The following is a 23,803-nucleotide window of genomic DNA, read 5'->3' as shown; positions in this document are numbered from 1 at the left end:
GTACTTAAATACCTAGCTTGTATCTACACGAAGTCATTTAAAACTTGCAGTGTCCGAAAATGTAGCATACAAGTCGTAATTGGGGGCAGCGCCACATGCTGATTTCAAACACTGCATGTGACTGATCCAAAGAAATCTTCACACCAGTCCCCCTGCTACTGTTGCCATACTTTTATTTCTAAGAAGATTTCTAAGAAGGCTGCAACAAATCTGTTTGATCTCTCCACATGGGAAAATCACTGGGTGATAAGATGATTTTTGTTGACTGACTTCACAGCTTACTTTATGTTCCTCTCGTGTCTGCTCAGGTGTACGGCAATTCTTTAATGCGCATCACTCTTTCTCTCTCTCACACACCCCCACAGGAAAATAAAATAAAATGAAATAAAAACAAACATAAACATGTTGTCCATCATTTCATATATTTTAACGTAGTAGCTCTAAGATCCGATGAGCGATGTTAAATTCCACATACTGTATTTCTGACTTTTTAATATTCAACTTTGACTTTAAGATAGAGCCTCATTTAATAAAATAAACTTTAAATCGATAAGGCCTGCTGAACATTAGCCGACCAGGGGGAGCAATGGACCGGATTGTTATTAAACATGTCTTTTGTCAACGAAACGCATGCCTGTGGTCATCAGGACAGAGACAGACTTCAATTCCGGGGGAAAATTGGTTCACTTTGTTGTGCCAAATGAAACCCCTACGTTCGTGCCCCACTACAAGGAAAATATATGAACACGACCAAAAAAAGGAATTCTCATTTGTAGGCACGGGAAGAAACTATGAACCAAATTAAGCGATTGGTGGAAACCTCACATGTGATTCCGTTTCACAACGTTTGTTCCTGTGAGTAAATGGCTCCTCCTGCAGAAGAGAATCGAAAACGGAGGCTGAACTGGAGTGCCTGGGCTGAAAAAGGCAAAACACTACAAATTACCATTTTCCGGACAAGATACTGGGTGCTTGATAGTGCAATGGTTTTTGGGTTTCTATTTTATGTTTTAGATTGAACTCTATCTTAGAATTAAGAAAGGGTTCTAACGTTCTGTTGAATAATAAACACCCCAAATGAACTCCGTCAGAGCGACCAACCGAAGACCCAGGCGAGTGTCGAGGCCGCGCCCGGTACAGCCGGAAAGAAACAACCAAGAAAGAGGTAGAGATCTAGTTGGCTAGCTATATGGTTTATTCGAAGTTATAGTCAACGTGTTAAAGCGATGAAATTCTAAAAGACGCACGACTCTTTGCTTAGCCATGAATTTCTTTATGCGTTGAGAGAGATTTGAAAGATGACAAGACAACCGTTGGTTGTAAATCCTTGGGCATTAGGAAACACCGAGGCTCCTTCTGCGTTTGGGATAGCCCAGGCCGCGCTTTGTTTGTCTTGGTTTGCTTTAATCCTGAATGATCTGGAAGGAGGTGCTGATGTGTTTTTGCATATAATTGTATTTATATTAAACTTGCTTTTGGTTTACACTAGGTTCGGTGGTTAATAAAGGTCTAAATTCTGATATATTTTGAAACGGTGCCAGTCACTTCCTTTCTTGCACTTGTTTATGGCTCTCTGGCAGGCTAACTGCTGTATAAGATGTGACTGCAGCCGGACAGAATTTAGCTAGCCTTGTCAAGCTAACTCGCTAGCTAGTAGTCACATAGCTACTGCACTCAAGTTGCAAATAAGCCGCTTTTCTTCGTGACATTGAATCACTTCGGCGTTTTGTATTGTTCTTGAGCTCAGTAACTAGCTATCTAATTGGCAAAAACATTTTAATGTAGCCGTTACTTGCCATCTTTATACGACGTAAATTTAGCTTGACAGCTAGCTAGCAAATGCGTTCTTGGACTTATAGATAGGTAGTTTTGGATAATTTCGAAATAATAGGTTAGTGATATTCTCACTATACAACCTATTTTGATTTGCTTTGAAAACTGACTAACGTTAATATTAAAATATTCCATGCGAACCAATTATCCAACATGTATGCTTTGAAGTCAAAAACGATTGCGCACTGTTTGTAGATGAACGTAGGAGTCATTGGTTTCCTGGACTTTCAGTCTAGTGAAATTGTTGTCATTGCTTTGTTTGATCATCATAGTTGTGTAAAACATCGCTTCATACATGTAGTATATCCAGGGTAGAAGGGTTAACATAATCAATTGGGTCAGACCGATAAGTTAATGCCCTATGCGTTTGTCAATTGATGATACTAAAGAGATGTTCTACTCACACGTACTCAGTTACCGGGCTGGCTACCTCCTCCAAGCATAAACGACTGAGATCATAACCTAAATAACCATATCAGTGTTTTTACATTTATGTGCCACAAACTCTGATATAGGCCAAAATTGTCATTGGTATGTGCATTGTGGTTTCAGTGGTTTAAACGTATTATAATTTATGGCTGTCACGCATTTGCAAGTGTTGTGCAGAAAACCAGTTTTGCCAGCATAAAGCTCAGATTCACCGTTAATCTTCAGTTATAGCCTTGATTTCCGCCCAGGGCTACATCACCTCGATACGACTCCTACTTCATATATGATGAAATGGGCACTGCCAGTGAGCACAGTTTTGGGAGGGTTGTTTCTGATTCATAACTAAGCTCATCTAAACTGGACATGTCTGCATGAATAAGGTCCCCTGGATGACTGGCGGAGTTATTTTATTTTATTTATTTATCTATCTATCTATCTATCTATCTATCTATCTATCTATCTATCTATCTATCTATCTATCTGAGTAGTGTGAAACTCCAGTTTTTATTTCCTTTAATGGAGAATTGACATTGCTGCCATGACATTTCTACCAGTCACTAATTCAATTAAGGATTTAATTGGCCTTAGTTTATTCTTGGATGAATTTACTAGTAAAGTAGTTGCAGTGAAATTGTTTAATTGTCTAAGTAGACAAAATTAATCTTGTATGCCTGAAATTATTGTCATACCTTTAAGAATTGAGAGCCCCAACCAAAAGATAGGCCATGGACCAGATGTTGAAATAAACAATTACTTTGCAGTAGGGTTAAAATGTAGGCCTTTCTCAATACCCAGGGCTGGATGAAGCATATTTTACTACAGAGCTTCATCGGGTGGGGAAGACAATGTTGAGACAGTAGAAATAATCAGACTGGCCCGATTGATTGACCCAAGGATCTAAGGGGCAGTGCTCACAAGTAATGGTGTTCATTGAACCCTCTGGGATTAAATTCATCCTTGGAATTGGTTTTGTCCTACAGACTTTGAAGACAAGAGGCATGATATCATGTCTAATCCAGTTGCTATCTTGTTAATCTATTATAACAATATACCTGCATCTCCTTCTGAAAGCTGTGTGATTTAAAGATATTGCTGAGTTGAAGGCTTTCAAAAATGACTAAGACCAAATCTCAGTAATGGAATACATCATATATTTGTGTGTGTATGTACGTATGTGTGTGTGTATATGTGTATGTGTATATGTATGTATGTATATGTGTATATATATATATATATATATATATATATATATATATATATATATATATATATATATATATAAATAATGTGTGTATATATACACATCTTCGAATGCAAAATTCTGATTAAGTGGATAAAGTTGATCCATGGAATTGGATGAACACAGCTTTGCAAATGTTGTAATTCATACATATATTTCCAAAAGACCAAGCTGTAGTGTGATATTTACACTTGTAAGAGTAGGAAGCAGGTTATAGGAACTTTTGAGAAATACTTGCAGAGTCATGTGCTACCAATCACTGTCTTTTTATATGAAATGGAAACAACATTTATCATTAATGCTGTTTGAGGTTACATTTTCTGTTGCCTACTGTTCAGCAATAGCTCTACAAAAAAATCTTAAATATACATCTCTAAAAAGAGATCTGGTGCATTGTGACTGTAATAACTCAAAATTTACAAATCATTTTTACCATTTGTTTTACCTAGATTGTTTGTATATCTGGTGTTTTGCATTGTTTTTTAATTGACCTAGATTTAAATGTGACTCATAAGAGATATCTCTGCTGTCATCTGCCAAGTTATTTCTGTTCTAAATAACAATATTAATCTACTCCTAAATGATTGCACACCCCCAGTTAATTATGCATTACACTGATCCAGTGTCCATGTGAGGGTTTTCCAGTGTTTTATTCCTCACCAATATCTTACTCTTAAGTAAACTCTCAACTTTGGTTTGTTTTTTTTTTTTTTGTTTGTTTGTTTTTTTTATTGCAGTCTAAATAAGACATTTTAAAGACCTATACATTTGTTTGGGTTTTATGTTTGACGTACTATGTTCTGTATTATGAATAAGGGATTTTGTAATGAGATGGCGGAAACCTACAACAGGGCTCATAGTTAAACCCTTCTGGTGCTTTTTATGTTTGGGATTACACCAGTTGGTGAATTCTGTTTTGGTGTTTCCATTATCTGAAAATTGTAACTTAGTGTTTCCGAGTGATGGGACAGGTGAGAATTCCTGATTGTTGTATATCTAGCCGTTCAATATCCCGACTGGACAAAGACTTGTGAATGATGACCAAGTTTTGTATAAATGTTTTAACCTCTGATTTGTCTGTAACAAATAGACTAGCGAGTAATGGGGATTCAAAGGTGTAGCATACCTGACTGATGCAGTCATTTTTGTATGTTAAGTTACCGCAGGGAATAGAATGCAACCAAAATGGAAGTGTTCCGGAATGAAAATGTTGTGGAAACTGACTATGACTTTGCAAACAGGTTATTTGCCTTGACTCAGACTTTCATTCTTGCACTTTGTGAGACATGCATGCAAGATTACACTGGAGCCTGTAAATAAGATGTCCATCATTTGACTTCAAAAATAAATTAAAGCTGAAATTAGATTTGTTGTAATTTGTAAAGGTGTTATTAACATAAAAACAAAGGTGGTTTGAACCACATCAGTCCTGTTTAGTGGGGTCCTATGTTTAGAGGGCACATAGAGATGCTGTTGTGTATTGCACTAGTTGGTCAGGCACCTTGTGTTTGTAGTGGTTACTGCACCGAGTAGCCCTGGAGAGCCCACTGTGCTACCAGAGCAACAGGGCTGCGTTTGCTTGGTCTCTTGCTGTGGTTGGCTTGATCCCAGTCGCTGGGGATATTGTGCACAGAATGGCTGCCCACTCTTTTGAAGGTAAACTTAAATTGCTACTTTATTAATTCCTCCTACAGGAAGGTCTGACTGAACAGTTTGTTCATAGTAAAATACATTAAAATGGCAGGCAGTCTGAAGGATGTTTCTTGTGTGGGATGTTAGTCTTTGTGTGGCATTCTCTTGGCTTTGGCCATATCAGCTCAATCCTGCTGTAGAAGTTGCTTTATTTTTTACAGAATAATTTATTAATTTTGTTCTTCTAGTGAGAGAAAGTTGTGTACCACATTGGTCCATTTGCATCTCAGTTTTATAACCAACAAACTACAGTCCCATGCAATCTCAAAAGGCCTTTGTGTTGCAACTTAATCTTTTAGACTTGCACTTAAAATGGGTGTCAAAATTAAGTTTGAAGTATGAGTGTGGAAATGTTAAGATCACAAAAGACCCTTAAGGCAGGCAAATCTTAACAAAATCTGCATCTGAGGAAAATAAATCTGTAGAATGTAGTTGCCTTATTTCTGAGAGTGTGTTGTCTCTTGACTTTATATTTATGTACTAGCCTGTAGTACTGCTCATTCTGATAGTACCTGTGAAAAATCGCTCAACGGTATTTGAATTGGGCATAATGCTGACAGTGGTGCATATACAAAAACATGACATGACATTCTGTGTGTGATAAAGCCAGATGTAAAAATGCACAAATTTGTGGATCTACTCATGAAATGCTGTTCCTGGTATTCCTATTATTTATTTATTTTCTATAAGCTATATCTAGCTGTATATGTTGATTTTATTAAGAGTTTGTATTTCTGTATATGCTTTAACAAAGTCAAAGGTTGGAATACATGATTGTATATTTTTTCAAACTACACATAGAGCAGGTCTGTGATTGTTCTCAATCCTCCCTCCACAGACTCACATCCTTTTGACAAAGTTACGTTTGTATGAAACTGTTGAAAATGGAATGAATTATGAAATAAATTTGGGGATAAATCATATTGAGCTGTTGAAAGTAATGAAGGTTAAAACAATGAAGTGAAATATAGACCTAATCATTCACTTTAAAAGTGGTTTTGTTCCTGTGCTCAAACATTTATATATTCATGGTAAGGTTGACATTTGCACTGAATTGCCATTTAAACAGAACTCATTTGCTAATGGTATTGTTTTGTCAAAATATATTGTGTTGGCAATTTACTGAAAACATATGGGATATAATTGTGGTTCTGTAGGCTAGTTACAGAAAAGTGTTCCTGATTTTTATTTTTTTTAGATGTCACCATCAGAGGAATACACAGCTAATATAATTATTGTGGTGTGAAATGTAAGTGGTTTTATAACACAATATGCTGTTCTGCATGTTCGTGGTCTTTGATGATGAAATGGAGGTGGTTCTATTCCCTAGAAATTCTGCAGCACTTCAAACAACAAATTGGGATGACTCGAACATATAGGTTTTCCCTTCTGATGTAAAGGTATTGTTTTTAAGATGCAAGGAATTTATTTTAATTTTTTAACAGCTGCAGACATAGCTACACAGACACTAGTCCTATAGCTGAAACGTGTAGAAGACTTGTGTTTTTGTTAGGGTTATAATTTATGGAATGAATGTTACATTTTTCTTAAGTTGCACAGTTGTGCAAACTGGCTTATCCTATTAGCCTGTCTGTGGCACATCCAGCGATTTAAAATGAAAATAATAAATAGTAGAACTACAATTTGCTTGGTTGGATCCCAGATGCAATGCTGCAGACTTCCTTGCTCTGCACATTGACTGGAGACAACAAAATGGATTTCTAATTGCCTTTAGCCAGTATCTACTCAAACTACAATATTTGCTTGCTTTGGGTCATCACAGACCTGTCTTTGTCTGTGGATGTGGCAGTTGCCCAATGAAGTCTAGAGAGGAGGTAGATCTGTGGCATGTGTTGGGGTTTCCTTTGCAGGTTGGGTATTTGATGTGTCATTGCCATCAAAGGGATGGGACACAGCGCATTCACCAGGAGTCCAAATCCTAGCAATGTGGCTTCCCCTCGGCCTCCCGTCCATAGGCCTGTAGACTCTGTGCAGGATTTCACCTGCTCCATTCAATGCAGCTGCTGAGGGGATCGAGGGCAGGTCAGCTGCTGCTGCTGTTTCCAGCTGTTTGGGCAGCCTGGTCTCTACTCTGAGACTACATATGAAACTCTCTGCTCACCAGGGTGCTGGAAGCAGCCTATCCATAGAGAAACACAAGCGAGTCCTTTCTGGAAAAATATTCTGACAGTGTCATTGAGGACAACATGTCTGTACATTACAAACCTTCTGTATTGTATTGTTGCCTCCAGGGGTATATTTTCACTACAGTCCTGGAATTTAATGTGCTTGCTTAATCTCTAAGGGCAGTATGGAAATAGTAATTTCCGATCACTGTAAATATGCGTGATTGTGTAATGAATAGTGCGAATTTTTTTTATTTATTTTTTCTCCCCTTCCGCCTAGATGAGGAGGTGGCTGCAGACATGGTCGCTGAAGAATCTGGACCAGGAGCTCAAAATAGTCCATACCAACTTCGAAGAAAATCACTTTTACCGAAGAGAACTGCATGTCCATCAAAGACTAGTATGGAGGTGTGTTTTGATATGGTTAGATTGATGCATGGTTAGTATGTTTGAGTAGACTGCCGAAAGGAGCTTTGGTCTTTAGTGATTCCTATCCACATTTCGTAGTTTGAATCCTTATTGGATGTAAAATGCATTACTAAATATAGTTGTTTAATTTGTGCTGTTTGTGTGAGAATTTTGGTTAATTCATTCTGATTGTATGAAATATTCTTAAGGCCAGTTGAAGGATGGCCTTGGCCTACCTACTTTAAAAATTAATCAAACTTTTCATTAGTCTAATCTAGTAGTGAGTGTTAGTATGGCATAAAAGGATTTTTTTTTTCTTCCTTGCTTGATAGGGTGCTTCCACGTCTACGACGGAAAACTTTGGTCATCGAGCAAAGCGTGCTAGGGTGTCAGGAAAATCACCAGATCTACCAGGTAATGGAAATCTATATTGCATTATGCCTCTGATAGTCATGTTTGGGTGTGAGCTGAAAGCCAGATACAGTGATCTGTGGGGACTACCTATCATGACCCCTCTGTCCCTCTCCTTCAGCTGCTCCAGCAGAGCAGTACCTGCAGGTGAAGCTCCCAGATGAGGTGGTACTGAAGATCTTCTCCTATCTGCTAGAACAAGATCTATGTCGGGCTGCCTGTGTGTGCAAACGGTTTAGCGAACTGGCCAATGACCCCATCATATGGTAAGAAGTTATCCGCATGCTGCGTTACCGAATAGTGCAGCATCGTGATTACTGCTAAACGTGGAGAATTAGTTATTTGCCAAGAGATTCTAGGGAAAAATAATTCTAAAAACTAAATTTAAGTTTCTGAGAATTAGGTGTGGCCACCCAAAATTAATGTGGATAACTAATGGTTTAATCAAATGTCAGCTAAATTAAAATTGTCCCATTTTTAAATGTTTGGTTAATAGGAAGAGACTCTATATGGAGGTTTTTGAGTACACCCGTCCTATGATGCATCCAGAGTCTGGGAAGTTCTATCAAATTAACCCAGAGGAGTATGAGCAGCCCAACCCATGGAAGGATAGCTTTCAGCAGCTTGTAATGTGGCTTCCTTTACACACCATCACACTTGTTTAACTGTGTGCATCTAATCCATCCATCCATCCATCCTTCCAATCCATTTCCTTAAATGACAAAAATCTTTTGTAAATTCACCTGATTCATATTTAGAAATAATTTATTTTGAATTATGCTTTACTGATTTAGTTGGTGTTAAATCTCCATAATGTGATCATGTATAATTTTTCAACTCAGAATGAAATTTTGAGTTTACATATCTTCCAATGTGTCCACAGATGGAAACTGACCAAAGTGTGATTATTTGTATGTTTCAGTACAAGGGGGCACATGTGAAACCAGGCTTTGCAGAGCATTTCTACAGTAACCCATCCAGATACAAAGGGAGAGAGAACATGTTGGTAAGCTCCAAACATCCATTAGTGCTGACTCAGTTATTTTGCACTCTAGACTATGTTTATATTTTTGACATTTTGGCTGTGTGGTTAAACATATTTCTTTTTCCTTAGTATTATGACACCATTGAGGATGCACTAGGTGGGGTCCAGGAGGCTCACTTTGATGGACTGATATTTGTCCATTCGGGGATCTACACAGATGAGTGGATCTATATAGAGTCACCAATCACGATGATTGGTGCAGGTATGCATGCGGTAATGTATGTTTAAATTCAGGGACTTGCTTAGCATTGTAACCTATTCTAATCAAAATCTGTTGTTCCCCTTCACCATCACCATAGCACCAGGGAAAGTAGCAGACAAGGTAATCATCGAGAACACTAGAGATTCAACATTTGTGTTCATGGAGGGGTCAGAAGATGCTTATGTCGGCTATATGACAATAAAGGTATGAGATCCTTTTTGAAAGTGTCTGGAAGTGGAACAAAAGGCCACTTCCATGCCCTTTGAAGAAGTGAAGTTGGCATTCCATGTTTCTTGATTTGTTTTCTTTTGCTTTTTAACTCTTCTTTTTCTTCTTGAAGTTCAACCCTGATGATAAGTCAGCCCAGCATCATAATGCACACCACTGCTTAGAGATCACAGTCAACTGCAGTCCTATCATCGACCACTGCATCATTCGCAGCACATGCACAGGTCAGCAGATCTATGACTGAAGGTTTATTTGTTCTGCCTCGTTTGTGGCATGGTGGGAGTTGTAGTTGGCCTTAATGCTTGTCTCGCATTCTGCAGTGGGTTCAGCGGTGTGTGTGAGTGGCCAGGGTGCGTGTCCTACCATCAAACACTGTAACATCAGTGATTGTGAGAATGTAGGCCTCTACATCACAGACCATGCACAGGTAACATGACCTATGTAAATGAGCTGTCAGTTTTATGCACTACAGCCTTTCAATAGCTGGTGACATTCAAAGTTGGAGGGGTTTTTTAGGTTTTATGTTATTAGTGTCACTGGTACAACACTTTTTTTTGTATGTTGACTTATTTCTTTGGAAATGGCTTAATTGTTCTAGATCAGGATGGCTTATTGTCTGCAGTGCTTGCAGATATTAGTTATATACTTTAAATTACTATGGCCACAGATAGATCATGCAAGCATCTATGATCTAGAGGTCCAGAGTGTTAACTGTCGTCAGTAATGCGTTTGTATTGGCTCCTTTTCCAGGGCATTTATGAAGACAATGAAATATCCAATAATGCACTAGCTGGGATCTGGGTGAAGAATCACGGAAACCCCATAATCAGACGCAATCACATCCACCATGGTAGAGATGTGGGAGTCTTCACCTTTGACCATGGCATGGTAACTACAACCTGTTCAACCAAATCAGTCTGTTGTTGCAAAACTACCATTTTCCTTATTCTACTCTTGAACGAAATAACTGGGAAGTTACTGACTCATGGTAATAAATGTAAGAGCCAGTTTCTGAGATCCATTTTATGTCTACAGTAAAAAGAATTTCCAATGGTGGTTCCCCTTTGGCACTGCCATTTAGTTCCTGACAGGCTAGATCCATGTCCGTGAATTTGGACAGTATGACTGTAATTGTCAATATACAGAATGTAGCAGACTCTCCCTGCATAAGGGTCTTAATCTAGAGCTCAGAATACACCTTCATTCAAAAAATGTTCCCACCACACACAAATATGTCTTGAAAACAAAAACCCTTACAGTTTAGGAGCTATTTTTATGAGAAACATTTAAGTTTTTGTGGAATGACTTTTAATGTGTACTTTGTCTCCCCCTGCAGGGTTACTTTGAAAGCTGCAACATTCATCGAAACCGAATAGCAGGGTTTGAGGTGAAGGCGTATGCTAACCCGACAGTTGTGCGCTGTGAGATCCACCATGGCCAGACAGGGGGCATCTACGTGCATGAAAAGGGCAGAGGACAGTTTATTGAGAACAAGATCTATGCAAACAACTTTGCTGGTGTGTGGATTACCTCAAACAGTGACCCCACAATTAGGTAAATGTGCCAGCCTTAATATAGTTGTTTTCTGTTTACCCTCACACAGCATCGACACTAGCGTTGGGTATGGTTTGTTTTTGTTTTGTGTTTTTCTGATAATGATGCTAAAAGGGTACCGGTGCCTAAAAGGTGAACTAATATTTCAAACCAGTTCTTCAAAGTGAACAATATATTAACACCTTAAATATATAAATAAATCCAAACACTGAACAAATTTACATTGCCAGGGAGGGCCATACTGCCTACTGATGTTCTTGGCTTCAAGTGTACCCCATGTGTTATCACCCCCACCCACCATTTTGGTGAATATGACCTCACTTTAAACCATTTTGCTTTAAGTATTTAAACCCTGTTTAAGGTTCCAGCTAGTGGCTAATGGTAGAGGTCTGTTGCCATTGGAGGGCAGAAGCAAGTGTGATATTAGCATTTTGAGAATAGAAAGAAGCTTTTTGGACATGTAACTTATTTACAAAGGCTATTATCATTGTTGTTGACTTCAAATGTTTAGCAACATTAACAACATTTGTCCTAAACTAAACAACAAAATTTGTACTCCAAACATCTTGGTGGATTGACTGACTTTAGGGTGAAAAGTGAGTATAAGTTGTATGTAGACTGTATTTATTGATTGAAAGGATGTTATTTGAGAAGTAGAATAGAAATACTTAAGCTATTATTAAGGTAGATGTTTTTCATTATTGTTCAGTGGATGCACATTTATAGCCCCTGATGTCCAATTGCAGGGGTAATGCGATCTTCAATGGCAACCAAGGTGGTGTTTACATATTTGGCGATGGCCGAGGTCTCATTGAAGGAAATGATATCTATGGCAACGCCTTGGCAGGCATTCAGATCCGTACCAATAGCTGCCCCATTGTCCGGCACAACAAGATCCACGATGGACAGCATGGAGGCATTTATGTGGTGCGTCAACAGGGTTAAATAAACAAGCCAACAACTCACTAATTGTATTTCACAAAAGCTATGGAACAAATAACTTGGTCTGAGAACATGGACCATTTACATTTCATTGTTATATATGAAGCCAAAATAACCAGTACTCCTTAAATATATCATGTTTTTATCTTAAGTCCTATGTATTTATTTGTGTTTGGTAGCATGAAAAGGGTCAGGGTGTGATTGAGGAGAACGAAGTTTACAGCAACACATTGGCAGGAGTGTGGGTAACCACAGGGAGCACACCAGTACTGCGCAGGAATAGAATACACAGCGGCAAACAGGTATGATTTGCTAAATTTAAATACACTGTTAGTAAAACCTCCTTTCAACAGGGCTGAATATAGCTAATAACAGCGGCAGATAAGGAGAGCAGTTATACCTTTACCTTAACATAAAAAACTACTATACCAAAGTAAAGGTCTGAGAATAGGTAAAGTGCATCCTTGGATTGTTTCAGCAGTTGATCTTGTGAATTTTTAATGTCTCAACTCACAAACATGTGATACACCTGTACTTTACAAATACCTTCATTATATAGCTGCTGCTTCATGGACTGTGTTGTAAAAACCTTTGTGTAAATAAATTTTACTTTATATGAATAAAAATACATTTGAGCGTCTACATTAATAAGTGAAGGCTTCTACTGGACTTGTTTATTAGTCATGTTTGAGATGTGCCTCTTCATTTTTACCACAGGTTGGGGTTTATTTCTATGATAATGGACATGGTGTGCTGGAGGACAATGATATCTACAACCACATGTACTCTGGAGTTCAGATCAGGTGTGTTCTCGAAGATATGCAAGTTCAATGTGCATCACAGTAGATAAATTATATAAGTGTATGTATATTTAAGTGTAATATGATAATATGCATCACTGTGCCTCTGAAAAGTGTGATTGTTGGCATTGCCTTCTCTAGCAGATTGTCTTGTATTTAAATAGTAGCCTGGTTTTTGCCTTGCAGAACCGGAAGCAATCCAAAAATCAGGCGAAACAAGATCTGGGGTGGGCAAAATGGTGGCATCCTTGTTTACAACTCCGGTAAAGAATCTTCTGTCTCTGAATCCTTCTCATGTTACAGTAAGGTTTTTGCAGCAAATGTCAGATATTTGGCAGTTGATTTAGCTTCATTATGAACAAATTAAATTGGTTATCAGTTTTTATAGCTGTGCATCCAAATGCATTCTCAGGTTTGGGCTTCATAGAAGACAACGAGATCTTTGACAACGCCATGGCAGGGGTTTGGATCAAGACGGACAGCAACCCCACACTCCGCAGGAATAAGATCCATGATGGGAGAGATGGAGGGATCTGCATATTCAATGGAGGACGAGGTTAGAGTCTTGAGTATTGTGCTGCCCCAAGTTCCCTTTTACTTTATCTGCTATAAAATACTACTTTATGTAGATGGTAAATACATTCATACATACTCAAGTAGGAATGAACTGTCTTAAGAAGCAGCATTGTGGGGAAGAAGCTACATTAATTTTGTCATTAGCATGTTCACATAAGCCAGTTTTGTTCATCGTGTGGATTTCATGGTGTCTGTGCTTTAGGTCTACTAGAAGAGAACGACATCTTTAGGAATGCCCAGGCAGGGGTTCTCATCAGTACTAACAGTCATCCCGTGCTGCGAAAGAACAGGATATTTGACGGCTTCGCTGCAGGTGTGGGGAGGAAATTGTGATTTCACTTCCATTAGTTTTTACCATCACATACAGATGGAAGCTTGGTTAATACGTTAGAAATATGCCATTTAGTTAATCATTTACCTTATCTGTGGAACAGGTATTGAGATCACAAACCATGCAACTGCAACTTTAGAAGGCAATCAGATTTTTAACAACCGCTTCGGTGGGTTGTTTCTTGCATCTGGTGTCAACGTAACCATGAAAGGTAACAGGAATAATGTAAGTGGACCTGCTTGTTTTGTCAGGGATTTGACATGCTAAATAGTTAATTAATCTTTTCTGCAGATAACAAAATAATGAACAATCAAGATGCAATTGAAAAAGCTGTTAGCAGAGGTCAGTGCCTGTACAAGATTTCCAGTTACACCAGCTATCCAATGCATGATTTTTACAGGTAAGTGTTAAGCCCATTTCACATTTGGTGAAACCAAAGTACTTAAGAAAAAAAATGTAATTTTCATTGCTTTTTGTTTTCTCTATGCAGATGTCACACCTGTAACACAACGGACCGCAATGCAATTTGTGTAAATTGCATCAAGAAGTGTCACCAAGGACATGACGTAGAGTTTATTAGGCATGATCGGTCAGTTTTGTCTGTTTGTTTAGTTCATGTAATGTTTTATTAATTAAAAATGGCCTTTTCAATTTTTGGATTAGACTGTGTAATAAACTACTGAAATGAGAAAATAACAGGTGGTAGATTGTTCTGTAAGGCACATCTGGACATTGTGTAAGCTGTCTCGTTTACTCTGCAGGTTTTTCTGTGACTGTGGTGCTGGGACATTGTCAAACCCTTGCACGTTAGCCGGTGAGCCGACGCATGACACAGATACGCTGTATGACTCTGCCCCGCCTATAGAGTCCAACACATTGCAGCACAACTGAGGTGGAGCACAAGTGGCCCCAAGAGACTCCAAACCCTCGGTCCAGTGCTGGCTACTCTAGATATAATTCAATTTCAACAAAAGCAGAACAGACACAAACAAAAAAAATTCAACACAGAAGACATCTTTTACAATGCAAGCTATGAGGACTTTTGTACAAAAAAGACATTCTGCTGTGGATATAGTGCTTCCCCTGCTTTCTTTTTGTGCAACGGGTTAGAGAGATGGAAGATAGTGGAGGATGGTGACTTGGGATCAGTATGAATGGCATGAGACACTGCCCTCTATAGGAAAGGATGGTGCAGTACTGTACAGAATCTGAATGAATTGAAACTTTGAGCCATATGAGAGAAAGGCAAAGATGGCTGCTTCAGATATGGGAGGAAGCATAAGCTCTCACCATTTCCCCAACACCTCTCCAGGAAACCATTGCCATGCTATTGTGTATGTATGGGGTATTTAAAAAAATTACCCAGCACTTCAGCATTTTTTTTAAAAAACACATTTGATTTGAATGCTTTCTCATGTCTGTTTTGTATTTTCAAGCAAAAATCTTAAATGTACTTGAATGTTTTTATTTTAAATTTTATTTTTGGGGAATGTTATACCTTTAGACTTACTGTAATTGTACTCATGTTGCAGGATGTATGTTCTTTCTGTGAAAGAGACTTATTAGGAAAAGAAAAAATGAGAAACACTAACTATTCTCCAGCAATGTTTTATTTCAAAGGGGGTGGGGTTGATGTTCTAGAGTGAGTACTTTCACAAGACTGCTAGTGTGGATTTTGACACTTGTGTATTTGGTAGTTCTTAGAATCATGAAATTTTAAACTCCCTTTTTTAAAAATGACTAGGATCCACCTCTGGTAGATCCTTGTTGAGATTGCCCTTCGTCTGAGTTCCTGAGCACCCAAAACAGAAGAAATTAAAGTTGCGGTCTCGGAAAATTACTACTCTACCCCCCCCCCCCCCCCCCAAATGTCCTGGGTGAAATGGAAGCAGTGACTGAAAACAACCTTGCTGGAGAAAAATATAAAGCAGCTTCTTGCTTTATTGAAGCTCAGACATCTATCTATGGCCTTTTTCCCCTTTGGCTTTCATCCAACTGTAATTGGTGACTGTGGGTTTTAGACAGCCTGAATTGTATGCATGTTCCATGACATTTAGACTTAATATATTGTGGAGTACTCAATAACCATTATGTAGATGTTAGTAATTAATCAAAGGTTTAATTTCCTAGTCAAAGAGGAAGTGTTCATTTTTAAAAATAAACTTTATTAGATCATTTCAGTAGTGAAATTTGTTTTCTAATTGAACAAGAACTGATGTTGGGAGTGCATCTTATTTTTATTACAGGGTGACAATCATCTGAACCAGCCTAGCAAACTGTTCATGGTTGGCTGTGGGATCTTCAAGAAATGAACACAGCTTCCTAGGAGGAAACAATGAAAATTGGTCTAATGTTCCTATTTCAAGATACTCTTGAGTATTAAAGAAATTCCAAAGATACTTCAAGAAATTAGTTTCTCACTTGAAGATCCTGAGAGCCACAGTGTTCCTCTCAAACACCTTGGCTTTGCGATGTCCTGACTGGATGACGACTTCTGGGATATTGGCCAGGCGGGCAGCATTGAAGCCATAGCTCTTGGGACAAGCTCCACCAATGAACTTGTAGAGAAAAGTGATGGTCTCCTGGCTGGGGTCCTCACACTCATTCTCTACCATGCAGGCCTGTGATTGTGTGACAATACAACCTCAATTATTTTACTGTTTTAAGCTAAATGTTTACAACTCATTTTAGCTAACGGACCATCAGATTCAGATCCAATTTATTGTCTTGAGTACTGACCATTTCAATTCATAGTGCATGTAAACATGGTTACAAGATGTAAAATGAACCAGACGTGCCATATGGCCAAGTTTGACAGCAGGGTCCTGGGCATAGTCCTCCACTAATGAGTGGTAATGTGTGGAAAACAAGGTTCGGCAGCGTATCTTCTCGGATAGCTCCTTTACTACTGCACTCGCTATGGCTGTACCATCATAGGTGGCTGTACCCCTGCCTATAGTCAATAAAGCAGGGGACAGAAGTTTGTGTTTTTGGGTAGACAAGTAGAAACTAGTTATTGTTGCAAATTAATGTTGAAACAATATGAGTAAGTGTTCAGTGTTACCCAGTTCATCGAGGAGGATGAGTGAATGTCTGGTCACATGCAGAAGGATACTAGCTGTCTCACTGAGCTCCACAAAGAAAGTACTCTCCCCTGAAAGAGAGAGGAAGGAAAAAAAAAAAGGGTTGGTGGGTGGGGGGGTGGGGGGGTTTGAGGGGGAAGAGACATAACCACCCAGGCCTAAGTCCATCAAGTTTTCCAGAAAGTGTGCAGATGTAAAATGACCTAGATGTGGACCATCTTTGTTGGTGGAAGGAAGTGAAAAGCTGATCCTAAATCAGCAAATTTACAAATGCAGCATGGCTTTCCAGCAGGGAGAAGACTCACCAGACATGATGCGATCTGAGGCACCAAGACGTGTGAACACGCGATCCACAGGAGTGAGCCGCAGGCTTTCAGCAGGTACATAGCAACCTAGCTGAGCCAAGATCACCACCAGACCACACTACAGCCACATGTCATGGAAAAATGTCACATGTCTCCATGAGAAACAAAACACACAGATCAAGAAAGAATTATAGTTCTTCCTTTTGATGTAATGGAAACAGCAGCTGGTTTGAATTATGGCACATCACACTGAAAGCTATGAATGTTGCATTTACATTAAGATGAGCCAAAAGCCACATCCTTCCTGTAGCCACAGCACAACTACAGTAAGCATCATAAGAAATGTTTCCTTGTTAAGTCTGCAACAGCTTTCTAGAATTTATTTGGATTCTATAAATGTATAGAATGTATATACTGATTTATACACAATATTTAAAAAGTATAGTTTGTATTGCATGTAAAACAGATAAATAAATCTGTACCCACCTGTCTCATTAGGGTGGATTTGCCACCCATGTTTGGCCCAGTGACAAGCACACATGGGGCCAATGCTTTCTTGTCTTTGCCGCCTTCTTCCTCAGTACCAGGACAACCAATAAATATGTCATTGGGGATGAAGTCATCATCAAAGAATGTTTTTGTGACACAGGGGTGCCTGGATCCTCTTAGCTCCAGGAAAGGGGAAAACTCAGGGGTGTTATCTGGGAGAACCATCTCTGGTCTTGCCATTGGCCCATCACCACTCTGGCTATATCGAGACAAGCTTAACAATACATCTAAAATCAACACACACAATGCCAACTTAGATTATGGTACAGGACCCAACAATTATCAGTTCAAATGTTCCATATAAAATTATGTTCCTGAAAAGAATGTGGCTCAAGTTCTTAAATCTAGTGCTATTCATCTTATTACAATTCAAAATTATATAAAATTATGAAGAGTCATAATTCCCACAACACTAGCCACACTTGTAAAACCTATTATTGAACTTGTTTTATACTTAATATAAACTATTTAAATGCAAATTTGCCATCTTTATAAACTACCTTTTCAAAAAGCCTAGTCAAATGTGGCACTGATTTCGGAAAGAGAGAAATGTTTATCATTATCACAAGCGGTACAGGCACATGGGCCAATATAGATTAAGATAGTCAAGCAAGTTCAAAGATACAGGTTCAACTGTCCACATTTAATCTTAAATGTAATTCCTTTAAAAGTAATTTATGCAAGATTAGAGTTTGTTCTAAAATGAAAAGTGCCTACATACTCAGAAGTTATCATTTTTGTCTAACAAACATCAGAATCTAATAAAAAGGTCTTGATATCAATGCTCTGTCAACATGGAACGATATAAACAAGTGTCTTTGTTCTTACCAAACACAGCCATACATTCCATGGCTGTTTGCCAGTCTCTGTAGTTTTTATCAAAGTTGTAAAACAGCCTCCTCATGCAATCTTTCAATGCTGCATCCCTTTTTTCTTCCCAGCTCTGCAACTCTGAGAACAAGCGCTCAATCTCCTTTGTTGAGTATCTCTTCCAACCCTTCTTTGTGGATCTGACCTCATACTCCTCTGGGATGGTCCTCTCAGAAACACTGTCTGGAACCTCCATCTGATAGCGGTTCCGTCCTGTGCCCCAATAAGACAGACTCTTGCAGCCAAGTCTCTTCTTTTGTCGCTCCAGGTAGTCCTGCAGGCTTCCCTCACAATCCTTTATTCCACTCAGGGCCTGATCGTACTCTGGGTCAAAGCCAGCCTTGGGTGTAATCACCCCTGTGGTACGAGCTTTCTGATGATCAAAAGCAGTGTCCCAGCGGTTGAGCTCTGGTGTAAGGTCTGGAAACTGCCCTTGCTCACTCCTTGTTTTCAATACCACCACCTGATCTAGCAATTTAGATCGGAATCCTTCTGAAACAGGCTCCAGGAGAGATATGATTTCCTGCATGACTTTGAACCCCTCTAGTACTGATAGGAAGTCAGCAATCTTGCGCTTGCTATAAACAACCTCCTCATACAGAATGGCTCTGCCATCTGGGTGATTCTGTCCCTTGAGAGGCATTCCCATGCTATGAATTTTGCTGAGTAGCCTTTCCAGGTCTGGAAGTTTTTTCAAGAGTTCTGTAGCCTCAGTAGCTTGTGCTGGGACACGCATTAGGTCTTCCAGGGCATCCAATCGATCCTCTATGGAGGCAGGGTTGCAGAGGGGTGCACAGATCCATTGTTTTAGCAGCCTTTTACCAAAGGGAGTACAGCAGGTGTCCAAGCACTCAAGCAGAGTACCTTCTGGGCCTCCAGTAGAACCATTCTGGAGGATCTCAAGGTTAGTAAGTGTCACTCCATCCAGGACCATGCGTTGGCGAGTCTGGGCGAAGAAACTCAACTGACCCCCTGCTTGCTCAATCTCCACATCTACTGGAACATACTCTTCAAAGTTGGCCATGGAGATCAGCTCCTGATCCACCAGACATTTCTTAAGATAAAATACGCAACCACCCAATGCAGAGAGGGCAAGTTCATATCCCTCTTTAGGAGTGAGACTTAATGAGTCACTCTCAGAGGTCATTGCTTTTACAGCACTGGGGAAGGCTGATCCTCCTGTTTCAATACCACCCTCCTTGACTTCTTTAAAGTAATCATCTTCTGCCAATGTCTTTAAGGTCTTCTGTGCATCCCAGAATTGTGAGCCAACACTGAGACCCTCTTGCATGGCTGAGGGAAGACCCACCTTGAAAATTTTCCGTGTCTCAGCAGACAAGTTGCCCCTCTCAAACAATATTTGGGCTGGGGCATAATGTGCCAACAGAGTACGTAAACGGGAACAGTGACGGTCATCATGGAACTGACCTATGTGAAAACGACCCACGGAGGTATCAATGAAGCAAACCCCATATATGTGTCCATGGCCTGTACTCTCCTCATTTTTCTCTTTCACACTTAACAGGTACTTACTCTGGGACTCGGAAGGCGCACCATCGAGTACACTGTATGTCTGTGTGCCCCGTGTGATTATTCTGCATACCTCTCGACGAACAACACGGTCAAATTTTGTCGGACGTAACATAGTCTTGCATCGTGCTTCCATCATTTCAGGGGTCTCAGTCTGTTCTACACGAGCCACCTTGTAACCCTTTTGTACAAGAACACCAGAGAAACGGCCAAACCCTATCTCTGGAAAACCAGAATGTGCCCAAGTGCCTTTCATGAAGGTGAGCCCCAACTCATTAACCCCAATTACAGCATCCATGTGGTAGAGTTCATAGAATTTTCCCACCTTATAGAAAAGAACAGTATCAAACATATCTGACTTGAGTTGCCACCAGCGACGCATACCAGGTGTAACCCTGTTAAGGAAGTCTTCGGGCACATAGAGAGTGGTGGGGTTGTAGTCTTCATCTGACTGACGCCTCCTTTGAGCATCCTTTCTTTTGCCATCCTGCAACCAGTCCAGTTTTTCATGGTCCCACACATTAGGCCCTTCCATGCCTCCTGCACCACTGCCCTGACTTTCAAAGCTTTCTGGAGCAGAGAAAGCAGACAGACGAGACTTTGTGTTCACTGCAAGGGAAGGAAGGTTTGCAGAAGATCTTTTGGGGGCCTTTGAGGGTATAGGTTTATTCTTTAGTTTAGGAGGCTTCACTGACCCACGTTTACGTTTTACTGGTTTTACAGGGCTGTTTGGTTCAGATTCAGACATGCTCTCTTCCTCCTTCTCCTCCACTCCACTACTGACTCCATCATCCTCTTCCTCATCACTGCTACCACCTTCCTGATCTGGCTTGAACTCATCATCAGAGCCTTCACTGTCAGAGGCCACCACAATGCGTCGGCGTTTGGGCTTCTGACCATTCTCTGCTGCAGCACGCGATGAACGCCTGCTGGCCTTCACCTTCTCAACCTCTTCTTCTGAGATTTCATCATCTGATGGTGTTGACTTTTCAACCTGCAATGTATGGTTTCACACACAAAAATTAACCAGTGTGCCAAGTTACTGTAAATCACTTATCAGTAATAAAAGCAAAAAAAAAAGTCAGCTCTCAATTAACTGCAGTTATTGCAGAAATAAACAAATTGGTCTTCATTAACACCAAAGGCTACTGGGATGGCTGAGTAAGACTACAATCAGCTATTCTTGAGAAATTATCATTGCTCACCAAGTAATATGCTGTAGAAGCAAAAGTAAAACATGATGTGAAAACCTACTGTGTATCTAGATTCAGAAAGAAACTTTAATGGTCCATAGCTCACTAATAATGTGTTAATAAGCACATTGATGCATTTGTAAACCCGCACGTTTGCTGACAGTATGCTACATATTTCAGTCACCTCTGTAAGGGGCTGAGAGTTTATGGATTATTATTGTGTGTTCAACCACACAAATATGTTTGAAGATAAGGCAGAAAGATGGAAGCTAAACATTCACTAATACAGCTGGTTGTAGTTACTTTCATCAGAGACAGTTACTTTCAAACAACCCCAACTACAAACAGTCAAACTTGGAGCTATTTAAGAGAGAGCAGTGAGTTTTAGATGTTTCTTTTTGGAGCTTTAATATGAAAAACTCAAAATATATACTTTTAAAAGTATTATTACTATATTATAATTATCAAGATCAAGGCATACAGAGTGCCACCTATTAAAATGAATACACTGTATAATTTGTGAAATTGTTAAAGCTATGTTACACTTCAAACTGTCATACAGCTATTAATGAACCTGCAACAACTGGCCAAAATACAAATACAGCTACCCAAAAAGCAAAGTATACACAAATCATCTTTGTTGTGCACCGTTCTAACATTGCCATAAATATCAATTTCATTCATATACATTTTCTACTTACCTCCATCTCTTCCTCGTCCTCCTCATCAGAGGCATCCATGCAAACTGGCATCTTGAGTCTCTGATCAGGACTGTCCTGCAGCGCACGGTCAGCCAGCTCCATTGCCCTGTGAATCACAGGTTTGCCACTGAAGAACACACCACCTGTTTTGGCATCAGCACAGTCTGAACCTGTGAAATATAGGCAAAAATCATGTAATGTCAGATTCTGAAATGGTACAGAAGGTTCAGAATTTGCCATGACTGCAACTTGAACAATCTCGCTCACCTTTAAATTCTCGAATGTACTTTGTTCTAACCCAGCCTCTTGTTGGTGGCTCATCAAAGAAATGAACATGCACTCTCTGATCTTGGCCTCTTCCCCTCATCTGCTGCCCAGACAGAGGATGAGGCACTACCATACAGGGCCACCATGGATGTCCCTCTAGTTTTGCCCATATGAGATGACCAGCTTGGAAAGGTAATGAAGAGCTTAAAAAATATAAAAGATGGTGTTTACTGAGAAACAATCTTCCCACTCTCTACAGCTGTATTACTAAATATTAACATCATTAAGTAGCTTTGCAGCTACACCAAGTTACCAGTTCATAAGGTTATACATTTACACTGGATGCTGATTACTATACAGCTGTACCTACAGGATACCAATTCTTAGTTGGCTGAGGAAACTCGTCTTGCTCTCTAAACATCTTGTCCTTTTTGTCTGGATATTTTTGGCGTTTATACAACACATCATGCTACAGGACTCTGACACAGTATATAAATAAGACAGCTGGAGTACACCGGTAGCGTCAGCAATGATAGCTAGCTGTCTAGAATACAATTTATTGTAAAAAGGTTTGGCAGCCTATTTGGTACCGCTAACAGCTACAGAGTTGCAACAAGCCAGCTAATAAAGTGAACACAGTGTAAACCTGGTCTGATATGTTCACCACTTGGTATTGCTGAGGGCTGAAATGAGTCCTGCAAATAAAAGGCCGCAAATGAGTGTAAAATAATCCCAAGCATCCCTCCCATAACATGAACCTCGCGCCAGGAAAACAAAATGGCGAGAGCTTGATGTATGCCAGCCCAAAACGTGTATTTTAAACCACTTAAGACACGATAGTACAATATTACCTAACACAATGTGGACAAGAACCCAACTTACAATATAAGCGTTCAATAAAGCAAAGACAATCAGCGACAAAATTGAGGCCATTTGACTCAATTAAAGTCAGTCAGCCGGCTAGCTAGCTAGTTGTTTTATCAGTTGGCGCCAGTTAGTGTACTAACGCTAACATATAAGATATATAGCTAATTAGCTCTGGTAACATAACGCGGCAACCCTCTTATTCTTCCAACTTCTATCATGTATTAACTACAAGCAACATTTATGCAAGGGTTTTCATTCTGTCAGTTTAATTTACCTTACCTCTGATCTGAAGACACAGTTTTGGCGTGGCCATCCTTATCCAGAGTCTTGTTCGGTTTTGACGAACACTTCTTAGTGTGTTGGGCTGCATATTTTGCTTCTGCTTTAGGGAACGTAACGCTACTGGATTTGCAAACTGAAGAAGGCAAATCTGCTTTAGCTGGAGACGGATTCGATTTAATTCTCGCAACGGATGGCGGTGACTTTGTAAAAAAATTAAAAATAGAGCTTTGTTTTGCCATGACTGTTCGCAAAAATACTGGCTATTATTCAAATACCGAAAGCTTCCATTCCTTAAAATGCGCGGTATCTATGAGTCTTCGCGGGAAATCACCAGGGTTG

At 39.6% G+C, this 23,803-nt stretch overlaps 2 protein-coding genes across 5 annotated transcripts; one reads left to right on the top strand and one right to left on the bottom strand.

Moving 5' to 3' along the window:
* Positions 1-857: 857 nt before the first annotated feature.
* On the top strand, positions 858-15,992 carry fbxo11a (F-box protein 11a). Of its 2 annotated transcripts, XM_027027120.3 has the most exons (22): positions 859-1,165; positions 7,601-7,728; positions 8,061-8,142; positions 8,261-8,405; positions 8,636-8,765; positions 9,062-9,145; positions 9,254-9,386; positions 9,484-9,590; positions 9,727-9,838; positions 9,935-10,041; positions 10,365-10,502; positions 10,951-11,168; positions 11,915-12,095; positions 12,290-12,412; positions 12,828-12,913; positions 13,097-13,173; positions 13,323-13,466; positions 13,689-13,799; positions 13,921-14,028; positions 14,109-14,217; positions 14,308-14,406; positions 14,579-15,992. In XM_027027120.3, the coding sequence occupies exons 1-22, from the start codon at positions 1,078-1,080 to the stop codon at positions 14,706-14,708; spliced, it is 2,640 nt and encodes an 879-aa protein (XP_026882921.1). In that variant the 5' UTR covers positions 859-1,077; the 3' UTR covers positions 14,709-15,992. The 2 variants fall into 2 exon arrangements, with proteins under 2 accessions (XP_081580721.1, XP_026882921.1); XM_081724595.1 differs by lacking the exon at positions 13,921-14,028 and having other exon boundaries at positions 858-1,165.
* msh6 (mutS homolog 6 (E. coli)) lies at positions 15,962-23,783 on the bottom strand. Of its 3 annotated transcripts, XM_027027109.3 has the most exons (10): positions 23,462-23,783; positions 22,316-22,518; positions 22,049-22,218; positions 18,583-21,148; positions 17,692-17,981; positions 17,206-17,323; positions 16,882-16,971; positions 16,616-16,770; positions 16,239-16,438; positions 15,962-16,139 (listed from the first exon to the last, which is right to left on the bottom strand). In XM_027027109.3, exons 1-10 carry the CDS (start codon positions 23,701-23,703, stop codon positions 16,058-16,060), a joined length of 4,116 nt encoding a protein of 1,371 aa, XP_026882910.2. In that variant the 5' UTR covers positions 23,704-23,783; the 3' UTR covers positions 15,962-16,057. The 3 variants fall into 3 exon arrangements, with proteins under 3 accessions (XP_026882910.2, XP_081580720.1, XP_081580719.1); XM_081724593.1 differs by lacking the exon at positions 15,962-16,139 and having other exon boundaries at positions 16,292-16,438; positions 16,557-16,770; XM_081724594.1 differs by lacking the exons at positions 22,049-22,218; positions 22,316-22,518; positions 23,462-23,783 and having other exon boundaries at positions 17,692-17,968; positions 18,583-18,737.
* Between the last annotated feature and the right edge of the window lie 20 nt (positions 23,784-23,803).

Source organism: Electrophorus electricus, chromosome 12, assembly GCF_041902795.1.
Source record: "Electrophorus electricus isolate QZ-2024a chromosome 12, ASM4190279v1, whole genome shotgun sequence".
Lineage (NCBI taxonomy): Eukaryota > Metazoa > Chordata > Actinopteri > Gymnotiformes > Gymnotidae > Electrophorus > Electrophorus electricus.
Note: the sequence above shows the minus strand (reverse complement) of the source record. Positions and strands in the feature narration are given on the sequence as shown.